Source organism: Bos indicus, chromosome 20 (assembly GCF_029378745.1).
Source record: "Bos indicus isolate NIAB-ARS_2022 breed Sahiwal x Tharparkar chromosome 20, NIAB-ARS_B.indTharparkar_mat_pri_1.0, whole genome shotgun sequence".
In the NCBI taxonomy this organism is placed as follows: Eukaryota; Metazoa; Chordata; class Mammalia; order Artiodactyla; family Bovidae; genus Bos; species Bos indicus.
In genome coordinates this window covers 58,572,544-58,584,968 of record NC_091779.1, presented here as the reverse complement: position 1 = coordinate 58,584,968, position 12,425 = coordinate 58,572,544, and the positions used below count along the sequence as shown (strand labels likewise).

General features: G+C 46.7%; 1 protein-coding gene across 4 annotated transcripts in view; it reads left to right on the top strand.

The window, feature by feature from the left end:
• The window catches only part of TRIO (trio Rho guanine nucleotide exchange factor), a 361,479-nt gene that overhangs the window by 192,222 nt on the left and 156,832 nt on the right, over positions 1-12,425 (top strand). For all 4 annotated transcript variants that reach the window (XM_070774837.1, XM_070774838.1, XM_070774840.1 and 1 more), the window contains exon 11: positions 3,208-3,399. In XM_070774837.1, the coding sequence (XP_070630938.1) occupies positions 3,208-3,399 (192 nt within the window). The remainder of the gene's footprint in view (positions 1-3,207; positions 3,400-12,425) is intronic.

The window sequence follows — 12,425 nt, the reverse complement described above, 5'->3', positions numbered from 1 at the left end:
AGCTGGTATGACTGCTGCCGGCCCTTGACTGCACTGCCAGGGCCCTGGTCTTGGGCTGGTTCAGACCTGCGGGTCCAGCATCGGACCATTTCTGCACACAGTCTGGCAGAGCCAGGAACCTCCTGACTGATCTGAAGACCCATGCCTTCTTTATGTTGTACAGTGATGGTGAGTGGAATGACTCCGTGCTAATCAATTTCTGGAGCGTGGCAGATGCGGAAATGTTGCATGTTCCCACTGGAGTTTTAAAAAACGAAACTAACAGTGCTTTCCACATGAAGCTTTTTGCAAGTGACTCTGGGAAAACAAGGTGCCATTTGACAGTCATCTGCTCTTTTAGCTTCTAAAGAAACATCCAAGTCAATGTTCCTTTTAGATTTACAAAGCTGTGCAGTCCCTATCAAACTACCAGTGATGTTTTTCACAGAACTGGAACAAGAAATTTTACAGTTTGTATGGAAACACAAAAGACCCCAAATAACCAAAGCAATTTTGACAAAGAAACACTGAGCTGGAGGAATCAAGCTTCCTGACTTCAGACTATACTACAAAGCTGCAGTCATCAAGACAGTGTGGTACTGGCACAGAAACAGAAATATAGACCAATGGAACAAGCTAGAAAGCCCAGAGATTAGACTTACACACCCATGGGCACCTTGCCTTTGACCAAAGAGGCAAGAATATGCAATGAAGATGGAGAAAAGACAGCCTCTTCAGTAAATGGCACTGTGAAAACTGGACAGCTACATGTAAAAGAATTAAACTAGAACACTTGCTAGCATCATACCCAAAAATAAACTCAAAATGGATTAAAGACTTAAATGTAAGGTCAGAAACTATAAAGCTCTTAGAGGAAAACAGGCAAAAGACTCTTTGACATACATCATAGCAAGATCCTTTGTGACCTACCTCCTAGAGTAATGGAAATAAAAATAAACAAATCAGACCTAATTAAACTTAAAAGCTTTTGCACAGCAAAGGAAACAGTAAACAAGATTAAAAGACAGCCCTCAGAATGGGAGAAAATAACTGCAAGTGAAACAACTGGCAAAGGATTAATCGCTACAGGTTTTAAACTTGCAGGAAAGTTGGAAATACAGCCCAGAGAACTTGCTTCCCTCCAACCATTGTCTGTCTATTTCCTACCAAAAAGGACTTTGTCTTGTCCAACCGGAATCGCATCATGAGAATCCGGAAATTGATGCTGACTCATGACTACCTTCTAACACTCAGACCCCGAAGTGTCCATGTCTAACGGATCCCACGTTGAGTCACCCGTCACATTTGGTGTCCTTCAGCCTGGAGCCACTCCTCCGTCCTTCTTGAACTTCTGTGTCCCAGTGTTTTGGGGAAGGCCCCTCACGTTGGGTTTGTCTGACGTCTCCTCGAGGTTGCCTTCTGGTTATACATCTTCAGCAGGCGTATCCCGGAAGCCCTGCAGGCCCTCCTCACACTCTCCCATCAAGCGGCGCACAGTTTAATCTGTCCTGTTACGCCTGGTGTCCACTCCGATCCCTGGCTTAAGGTGGTGTCTGCCAGATGGCTCTGTTGTAAAGCGTGTCCTTCCCGCTTTGTAGTTGCTGAGTACTCTGTGAGGATGTACTTTAGATGCTGTAACATGCTGTCCATCATCCACTTTTGCTTCTTGGTGTCGCTGGGGACTCCTGGTTTCCTAGTGACTGGATGGATGACCCTCGGTCACCTGCACTGTCCCCTCTGATGCTCAGTTGCCCCTCACTTGGCCAGTGTGCGTCTCCTCAAACTGGCTTCTCACCCTGCCCTGTCCACATCGTCCTTGGGCTTTTCCTCGCTTTGGGGCTCATCTTGTACTGGAATCAGCCATGTCTCCACAGACCCCCGGTTCCCCGCAGAGCAGAATGATGCTCAGAAATAGAGATCCGGGTTCCACCTGTTTGCTACCATTGCTCCATCAGTGTTCTCAGGTCCTCTCGGTGGATGGGGGTGGGGGGGTGGGGGGACGTGAGTGAGTGTGTACGTGCATCTTTACACATCAGCCTGTGGAAAACAGTGTCCGCACGTGGATCCCCCAATTCCAGTCCAGTGCCCCCGGGCTGACTTAGGTGTTCTCCTTTTGTGTTATTTCTAACTCCGGTGTCCAAAATGAGGAACCCAGCTCTCAGTACGCTTATTAGTCTGTTGGCTTAGTAGGTGAATACACTGGAGGTCCCCAGTCTCCATCCGGCAGGCTGCCCACTGCCGGGGAACCCTGTGCCCACTGGGCTTGGTCTCCCCGTACCCCGGGCCCCCACCCGTCAATCACCCATGAGACCTGATCCTGCTCAGCTGTGGGACTGACGTGCTGGGGGAGGAGAAGGTTGATGGGCTCAGTTGGTGTCTCGGGAACTGCACGCTTCCTCTGGGCCTCGTTGGGGGCCCGGATTCTGTTTGTTCCTGTCTGAGGTCCTCCGGCCTGACTCACTGCTACCTGTCCCCATCAGCACCCTCTCTCTGGCAGTTTCCCTGAGCAGTATCAGGTCTCTAACAGCCCTGTTGATTTGAGGAGCTGCTTTGCAGCCTGATTTATCAAAAATTCAAACAGAGTAATTTTCAGAGTATTTTAGACACTCTTTTGCACTCAACCCTCAGCTCTTTAAGACTCTGGCTACTTTATAGCCATTGCAGTTATTATTTCTTTTTTCTTAAAACAGTATATCCCCTAAGTAGGGGAAAAAATAATAATAAGTACAGAATTGCTGATAAGCAGAAACAAGTGAAAAGAGACAGCAGTTTGTGTGTGTTTGCAACGTAACCTTTTCACTTGCTCTTGGGGAATTATCCGAAAGTAGTACATCAATACCGAAAGACACAAAACTGGAACTCTGCACCCCGTCATAAAACCAGCAGAAAAAGTGAAGCAGGCATTTGTGGCTGCAAGCTCCCTTCGTGCTGTAGCAAAAAGGCAGAAGCCCTTTTGTGAGTCACAGGACAGCCAGTGGCTGCCTACAGATAACCCCATCATAGCCCCAGACGGAAGGGCTTTGCCGTGAGGTTCAGAGTTTAACTCAATTAAGAGTGGCAAAGGCTGCTGATGGAGGTGTTCTGAACTCCTAGAATCATCTCTTCCCATCCTGTTGATGTGCAGAAAGGAACAGCACTCGCCGACTCTGTTCCCGTGTATCATGGCTCCCAGCCGGGCCAGCTTGTCTGGTATTCACCTCCTGTGTCTCTGACCGTTCTCTCGCGCAGAACACGTACACCAATGCAGATAAGTTACTTGAGGCAGCCGAGCAGCTGGCCCAGACGGGAGAATGTGACCCGGAAGAGATCTATCAGGCTGCCCATCAGCTCGAGGACCGGATACAGGATTTTGTGCGGCGCGTGGAGCAGCGGAAGATCCTCCTGGACATGTCGGTGTCTTTTCACACGCATGTGAAAGAGGTAAGCTTCCGGGGCAAAGATGGCAAAGCCCCGCCTGGAAGGGCCTTGGGGCTCCTTGGGCGGAACGAGGGTGGTTGTGATGTCAGGAAGGGGACCAGAGGTGGCCAGCGAGGCCATGTCGCCCATGGGTGGTGGTGGTGGGGACCCAGCTGGCCTTGCGGGCTTGCTGTTGTCACATGGGCACACACGTGCCATCTCTCAGGGAGGCCAGGAGCAGACCTGTGAGGGTAGGGGTGGCCTGGGGAGCTGCCAGTCAGGAGGAGAGCAGGGAAAACAGGAGCTGGAGGAGACCCTTGGAGGAGGAGGGCACGTTCATTTTAGCAGAAGCGGGTGACCTGCACTTTGGGGTCAGGGCTGCGGGGCTTCCTTTCTGCCTGTGAGCCTGTCATGTGGGTGAAGGCACGGCTGCGCTCTGATTGTATCAGACTGTGTGGCTGCCCTCAGTACTCGTGGGAGTGCATTTTATATAACGCTGAATTTATTAACAGTGCTGTCATCGGTAAGCTCTCCTGGTAAACTTGTCTTCGGATAAAAGATAATGTGTAATTTGGTAAGTGGGAAGTAGGTTGGTATTAATTACATCTTGCATGTGTGTTATTCTTAGTGAAAACTGTAGTCCAGTATAAAATTGAAAAAAAAAAAGAAAATCATAGAAAGTTACAATTGAAGAAACTATAATATTATGTAACCTTTGAGATAGAAGGATTTATAATAAAAGCTAAAGTTTTCAGTAGGACTGCAAACTTAAAATGTCACCTTTACTGCATCTTATTTCTAAGGGGATAAATTCTCCATTTCACAGCTCTTTACAAACTAGAAATGGGGGCCCTTTTAGGTAATTTGAGGTCGAGTCCAGAAAGGCTGTAGTAACAGGCTGGGAAGAAAGATCTGGAAGGAGCCAGACTGTGGAAGACACTTGCAAATGGGTAGGCCTGGCTTGCCTTGTTTAAAGACTCAGGAACTTGTGAATTTGTTTAAAAGAAAAGAACTTCTCTGCACGTCTGGGATCTTGGGCAGTCAGTCCTCAACCAGGCCATTTGTAGCTTGAATGTTTGACTCCAGGAAAACCATATTCACTTTCAACTCTGAAATTTTGTGAGCCCCGGAGATCTAGTATGTAATACTTGCTCAGTCGTGTCTGACTCTTTGCGACCCTCTGGACCATAGCCCGCCAGGCTCCATGGGATTCTCCAGGCAGGAATACTGGAGTGGGTTGCCGTGCCCTCCTCCAGAGGAGAATAGTATAGGGGCGTATGTGGCAAATGACTGGGACCCTGAGCAGCCCTTTCTGGAAAGGGACTGGTGCCCTTTAGATCCTGGACTCTTTGTCAGCATAGAAAACTGACAGGAGCAGCTTCTTTTTCTGGTTTAGTAATGCCACCCCTAAAAAAGCCATCACAGTATTTACAAACACACTGTTTTTCTCAAGGAGACACATTAAGTAGGCGTTGATTCGCGGTGGTTTCTGACTATGGGTGCACGTTCACCAGTTCCTCACTCTTCTGAGTCAAGCTGCTACCACTAACTCATCTCTCTGCCCCTGGCAGCTCCCAGCACCTCTGCAGCCCTGCCACCAGAAATACACATGTCGTGACTTAGATCACCTTGCTTTTGTACCATCAGTGATTCTCTGTGAGTCTGGAGCACCAGCCTGAAACACCGCAGCATCCTCATGGTCTGGTCCATGCAGTGGGATGCACTGCTTTTCTTCTCTTCCGCAGCAGTTAGCTATCCGTCCCCCCGCCCAACCACCCCGCACTGTAGAATGTTCTCTCTATGCACCTGTTGCTCCTGTTTTGGGGTAGCTGTAGGTTACTCTCTCTTTTCCATCAGTATTATTATAGGATGCTCACTGCTCTTTCTCTGGTGCATTTTTTCCGCCCTGAGAGAAAGATGCTGTGCTTGAAAAAGCAGGTTGTGTCTTTGCTCTTTAAGCTGTGACAGACAGAAAGCAGAGCCGACTGGACCTTCTGAGGGAGGCGTGGTGGGTGGGGGCTGCTGTTCCTCACCCAGGCTGCAGGGGGCGCTGTGGCCCTCGATGGGCCCCTGGGCTGCACGCACAGACTGAGCTGAGGGGAGGGCAGGAGGCCTGGAGTCTGCAGGGTGCATGGGAGCCGGGGATGGGATGCCTGTGTCCTGGGCCTTGGATTAGGATATTCTTAGCAGGATTCACGAAGATTTAACTCACATTTAGGACCAAAAAAAAGGTGCTTTTCACAAAGCACAATTTATGACTTGTGATCAGCTTTTCCACTTTTTGTTCCGGTTCTCGCGGAGCAGGCACTAAAGGAAACCGGAAGGAAAGCCTTTTATAAAAGCCGTTCTCCAGAGACTTAAGTTTGGGTTCACTGGATTTTGTAACATCAGCAGCATTTTTAAGGAAAAATTTTACAGTGAAAGCATTCCTGCTGGCCAACTATAGAATCTGTTGTGTCACTAGGCCTGGACATTTATTGAAAAGTGAAAATACATTTTGTCCTCTTGACTCACACTGTAGGAACTTCTAGTATATATGAAGTTTGTAGACTAAGGAGAACTTAAACCTGTTTGAAAAGTGATGTGATTCCCCGTAACAATTCGAGACGTTTCCATGTGTTCATTCTTTCCTTTGTATATGAAAGACCATCACAGTAGCAGAGAAACTGGCGTGTTTAATGTGATTTGGTTCCTTGTAAATGTGTGCCCCCAAAGTGACCTGGGCCAGGGGAGGCTTGGGCGACATTTGTGGGGAGGCCTTTAGGGAAGCTGGTCACCCACGGGCATGGAATGTGCTGTGATTCTTCCCCTCGATGTGCTTAGACTTCATTTTTAGCCCCCGTCATTTTGTCGGTAGATTTATTATTTTTTTTCCTGACCGGCCCCAGAACCTTCCTCTGTCTCCTTTTCTCTGCTGCACGAATGTCCTCTGACCCACCAGGGTACTTGGTAGGTTTTACAAAGGAAGGAATGGTTTCTTCAGTCTTTGTGTATTGAAAACTGTTATTGAAAAATGACTTCGTTTAGAACAAATTTCATTATCTGCTTAAAACAAAATTAAAAGTGAGAGAAAGGCCAGGAGGAGGAAATCATGCTAGTTAAATGTGTGTTTGCATCAAGGCACTAAATATTTTAACATATCAGATGAATGAAAACTTGCTAGAGATTTAAGTTATCAGAATGATTTTTTCTCAAGTAGTTCATATGACTTAAAATCACACAGAGCAAGATAGAAAAAGCAAGTTGCCATTTTTGTTTAGGCAAATACAGGAAGCTTTTAAGTTAACGGTCAGAGGTTCTCCTAACGTGGATGTTCACCTTCCTCACACCCAGACATTTGGCTGTGCTTTTATTCCTCACTTGATCTGGAGCATAGCCCCCTCCATCTGTGGTCAATCTTCGGCTCTCTGAGGAGCAAGTAATTCAGAGGTGGTCTCATTAACAGCCAACTTGGAGAAGGTGCCAGCACACGGTGATACCTGCTCAGTGTTGGGTCAGGAATTTCTTTGAGCGAAGGTTGGTGGTTGTAAGTCTTGTTGCAGACTGAGCACTTAGGCTCAGCATGGAGACCTCAGCCTCCACTCTCTTATACCCGGAGGACAGAACATAGGTGTTTTATCCCGGGAAGAAGGAAAAGAGGAAACACAGCCAACCCGTGAACAACATGGGTTTGAACTGCGCAAGTCTGCACACGCGTGGATGTTTTTCAGCTACATGATCTACAGATGCGGAACTGCAGATGTGGAGGGACTCTGGATGCAGAGTGCTGACTGTAGATCCTCCATGGATTTCTGACTATGTCCCTACCCCTGTATTGCTCAAAGGTCAGCTGCATTTTCACATGGATGGCAAGTGTTTTATACCTTGATGTTGAATGCAGAGGTGGCTGAGAGAGGTGGTCAGCTCTAATCTCACCCTTAAACCCAGATTGGGGAGCGTCCTGGGACCTTTGTTTTTTTTTTTTAATCTGGAAGTATTCATGAAATTATTTAATCTCTCATGAGACTTGAAGACTGTTCATCTGTCCTTTTTCTTTTTTTTAAAAAGATTTTGAAGTAGTCGTATTTAAAAGGATTGTTGATTTTAAGAGAGATTTTGTCTTCTACCTGTTAATCTCTTTCTTCCCTTCAGTTTTTGTTGCATTTTATTCACATCAGTTCTGATTATAATTATCCCATTGGAGAACTTTGTTACCTGCCCTCCTTTCCTTTTGAATGCATTTTCCACTGTTTATTCCTTCATCCATTTACTCTTTTCACCCATTCATTCCAAAGTGTCTCCCAAGCCAACTGTAACATCCAGGGAGGGGATATAAAAATGAACGACAAGGGAAGAACGTTCTTTTGTGTATGTCACATATTTTAGATACCTGTTTCTCCTGCTAGAAGTTGAGTCACTTAAAGACCAGAACCTCGTCTCCCTTGTCTCTGTAGCCTGCCTCCCAGACTTAGCAGATACTCGGTCACTTCGTGGAAGAAACGATGTCTATTTCTAGCTGATCATCCCCGAGACTTAATGATAGAGGGCCATAGTTCCATTTTCAAATATAGCAAAGGCATAATTATTGTCATCCATTCATACTCTTCAACTTCATTCTCAAAATTAGGTCCCAAGTCAACCAATAATTACCTTTGAAATGTGTGGGTTATTTGAGGCAACCAGGTGGTGACCTTGGGTCCTCAGCCAGAGTTTATTTCTTGAGCCCAGTCGGTGGCCTTGAGCTCTTTTTCTGTTGTTGTTGTTCACTTGGTTCCCAGGAGCCATGGTTTCCCAGGAAAGATGATTCCCGTTGGAATCGGGCTGTGATTCTTGCTGGGTTAAGTCAAGAAGCCTTTTGTTGCTGCTTCTGCAAGCTTACACCCTGAACTGGGACAAGTTTTTGTTTGGGGAAATGCGCGAGAAAGAGGAACCTTTCATTTTATTCAGAAGTCAGAAATAAAGGCCTCCCCACCACCTGGAGATGTTTTGGTCATGGCATGCCAGCCTGGCTTCATTTCTCCGCCTAACAGTTGAGCAGGCAGGCCTCTTTCTTTACCCTGGGCCAGTGCCCAGCGTCCCCCGGGAGCAGGGAGAGCCCCGTGGGGGCCCTGCCCCTGCTCGATGCAGGATCACGAGGAGGCAGGAGCTCAAGGCTCCTGTGTTCACAGTGTGGAGCTTCCCAGCTGCTTCTCCCACCGTCCTCACCACGTTTGTAAAACCTCCCTTGTGACTCTTCCATCAGCAGCGCTCACAGGGCCTAGATTCCTTTTCTCTACTTTCCGCATGGAGCTGGAGAAGCAGTCCGGCATCTGGCAGTTAAACTGATTATGGAAAGGTTAAACCAACTACAGGCAGCTTGTGGCCCTCGCATGGACCACAGTTGCCCTCTGATGGGTCTTGCGATTGCAGGCAGTGGCGGTACAGACCTGTTCAGGACATCTGCCCTTTCCAGTTCAGTTCAGTTGCTCAGTTGTGTCCGACTTTTTGTGACCCCATGTACCACAGCCCACCAGGCTTCCCTGTCCATCGCCAACTCCCAGAGTTTACTTAAACTCATGTCCATTGAGTCGGTGATGGCATCCAGCCATCTCATCCTCTATTGTCCCCTTCTCTTCCCAGATTCACTCTTTCCCAGCACCAGGATCTTTTCAAATGAATCAGTTCTTTGTATCAGGTGGCTGAAGTATTGGAGTTTCAGCTTCAGCATCAGTCCTTCCAACAAATATTCAGGACTGATTTCCTTTAGAATGGACTGGTTAGATCTCCTTGCAGTCCAAGGGACTCTCAAGAGTCTTCTCCAACACCACAGTTCAAAAGCATCAATTCTTTGGCACTCAGCTTTCTTTATAGTCCACCTCTCACATGCATACATGACTACTGGAAAAACCATAGCCTTAACTAGACAGACCTTTGTTGGCAAAGTAATGTCTCTGCTTTTCAATGTGCTGTCTAGGTTGGTCATAGCTTTTCTTCCAAGGAGCAACTGTATTTTAATTTCGTAGCTGCAGTTACCATCTGCAGTGATTTTGGAGCCCCCAAAAAATAAAGTCACCCACTGTTTCCATTGTTTCTCCATCTATTTGCCATGAAGTGCTGGGACCAGATGCCATGATCTTAGTTTCTGAACTAAGTTTTCTGAACTCTGCCCTTTCCAGAAAAGCCCCATGTCTGTTCACGGCAGGACTCCCCACAGGGGAGGGATCATGGTCCTTCTCCGGATGACCCCAGCCTCTCCAGCACTGATTTCTCCGAATCCTTTGTGTTTCCCGTGCAAAGGTCTCTAAAATTTGGTTCCCAACTTTTCAAGACTTTTACTTTGACCTTCTTGGCTCTATTTTTGGTCATCTCTCTGTAGTCTCTAAAACGATTTGCTTTATTGTTTATTCTTACATATGTGTGATACCTTGAGCCATAGTTTCTTTTTGTAACTTCCTGTTTTGATAAAATATTTAGGATCACAGAAAGTTGGGAGAAAGGGAAACAGGAGATCCCTGCACCTTTTCCCATCATCCCCGAGGGGTCACGTCTCACATAACCATGTGCCTTGTCAGAGCGTGAACGTGACTTTGCCACACTTTCAGAGCTTACTCGAGTTTCCCCAAGTGTGCACGCCCCTGTGTGTGTATGTGTACATGCGAGCACACGTTTAGCTTCATGCAGTTTTGTCGTGTGTAGATTCATGTAACCATCAGCACTCTTCCACATACAGAATCACCCATCACCAGTGGACTCCTCTGTGCCCCCTCCTTACAACCATGCCCACCCCTACCCCCACCCCTCACCCCTGGCAGCCACTCATCTGTCCTTCTCCATCTCTATAATTTTATTTAAAAAATGTTACATAGATGGAATCATACCATGTGTACCTTTTTGTGATTGGCTTTTTCTGCTCAGCACAGTTCCCCTCAGAACCCTTCCCTGTCGTCTCACGACCCAGTACTTTGTCACTGAGTGGTCTCTCGTGGTATGGATACATCTCAGTTTCTGAACAATTTACCTTTTAAAGAACAATGAGGATATTTTGATTTTTCCAAAAAGATAAGCTGTGGACCTTCCTGTGCAGGTTTTTGCATGAACTTAAGTTTTCATGTCTCTGGGATAATTGCCCAAGAGTACGATCGCTGGGTCCTTTGGTTAAACACATACTGTTCTGAAAGAAAGTGTCAAACTTTTCCAGCGTGACTGTACCATCTTACACTGCCGCCAGCAATTTACGTGTGGCCTGTAGCTTGTTAACATCTCAGACGTCCAGGATGCTTTGATATATTTGTCAATGGGAAAGGTTAATATCAAACAGAATATTTTAGGAAGTAAAGTTTAGCTTATACCATCAAATCTTGGTAATTTTTATGTTAATATTCAGTTCCTTAGATGAACTCTCTAAGGATGCTCTTAAATGTTTGATTTCTTTAGTTTGTTTATCTGATACAGATACAAACAAACAGGTGAACGGCCACAAGTAAGGGGACACTCGGGGTCTAAAACCATCCGCTGCATCATTAGACCTTGCAGGACTGAGCCTTTGATTTAAGTTTGGACATTTAGTTGCTCCCTGTTGGTTTATCAACTAAATCTTCACATAGGTTGTGGTATCTGATATTTCTTTCTTTTTTTTTTTTTAAATAGGTGGTCTTCCCCTGGGTAGGACTATCTCCCAAAGTAATTCTAATCATTTCTGACTTCCTTCTGTAAAAATATAATCTTTATTAAAATAATGAAGAAAGTATGTTAAGAGTGGCACATTCCCTGACTTAGCTGGCCGAGTGACGTGGGGCAGACTGCTCCGTGGTACCCCAGCTCTCTCTGCAGAACTGGGAGTAACAGCATCTCTGAGGGTTATGGGCCATACACACTCCAGGTGCTAGCTGCCAGTAAACGTCCATGTTTTTCCTCGTCCCTGCCTTGTTACTTGACAAATGATTTAATCATTTACAGGGTATAACCCTGATAGCTCCCTTACTCATCTTTGAGCAACAGAAACTGCTTGATCTGCCTCTGCCACCCTTTCTCAGAGTTGGTGCCTCACTCTGACCCTTCAGGTCAGCCGTCAGAACCTTGCCGGGTGCTCACCTCCAGCACCGCGTCCAGGGCAGTGCCCGGGGCAGAGGAAGCGGCTCCAGACAACTTTTGCTCCTGGCTCCGTCACGTTGGCACGTGTGGCTTTCTTTGTTTACATCACTCACTACTTTTGTTTCCAGCCAAAGCTGCAAAATAAGTGAATTTTTTTTTTTCCACCAAACAAATATGTGGAAAACCTTTGGGTTTTGGCCAGTTGGGAAAGATGGATGTTATTATCTAAAAGGAAAATTCTTTTTTCAGTTTAGTGTGCTGCTGCTGCTGCTGCTAAGTCGCTTCAGTCGTGTCCGACTCTGTGCGACCCTATAGATGGCAGCCCACCAGGCTCCCCGTCCCTGGGATTCTCCAGGCAGGAGTACTGGAGTGGGTTGCCATTTCAGTTTAGTGTAATTCATGTTAAAACATTATTTTTGTTAGAGAGTGGTTTAAAGCTGGGTTCTCTCTCAGGGCATAGTGGCTCAGATGGTAAAGCATCTGCCTGCAAAGCGGGAGACCCAGGTTCAATCCCAGGGTCGGGAAGATCCCCTGGAGAAGGAAATGGCAACCCACTCCAGTACTCTTGCCTGGAGAATCCCGTGGAGGGAGGAGCCTGGTGGGCTGCAGTCCATGTGGTTGCAAAGAGTCGGACACAACTTAGCAACTAAACAGCAACAGCAATACGGTGGGATCAGTGAGCATTTGACCAAGCATTCGACATTCAATTTGTACACAAGACAGAACAATGTGGGCTGAATGACTGTGAAAAAGAATCAGTTGAGAGTGTCAGTTAACACGCGGTCAAGACTGTCCTTATCCTCCCAAACCGATCTCCGAGGAGACCTTGCCAGGAAGAAAGGGTTTGTAACCTTTCTTTCGTAATTCACACCTGGCATGTGAATAAGGAAGTCATTTCCAACCCAGGCCCATAATCGAATCAGCTTGTTGATGAAGGGGATGTAGGAGCTGGAGACCAGTCATCCAGGTGGACCCCGTGCCCCACAGACAGATGGTTTTAA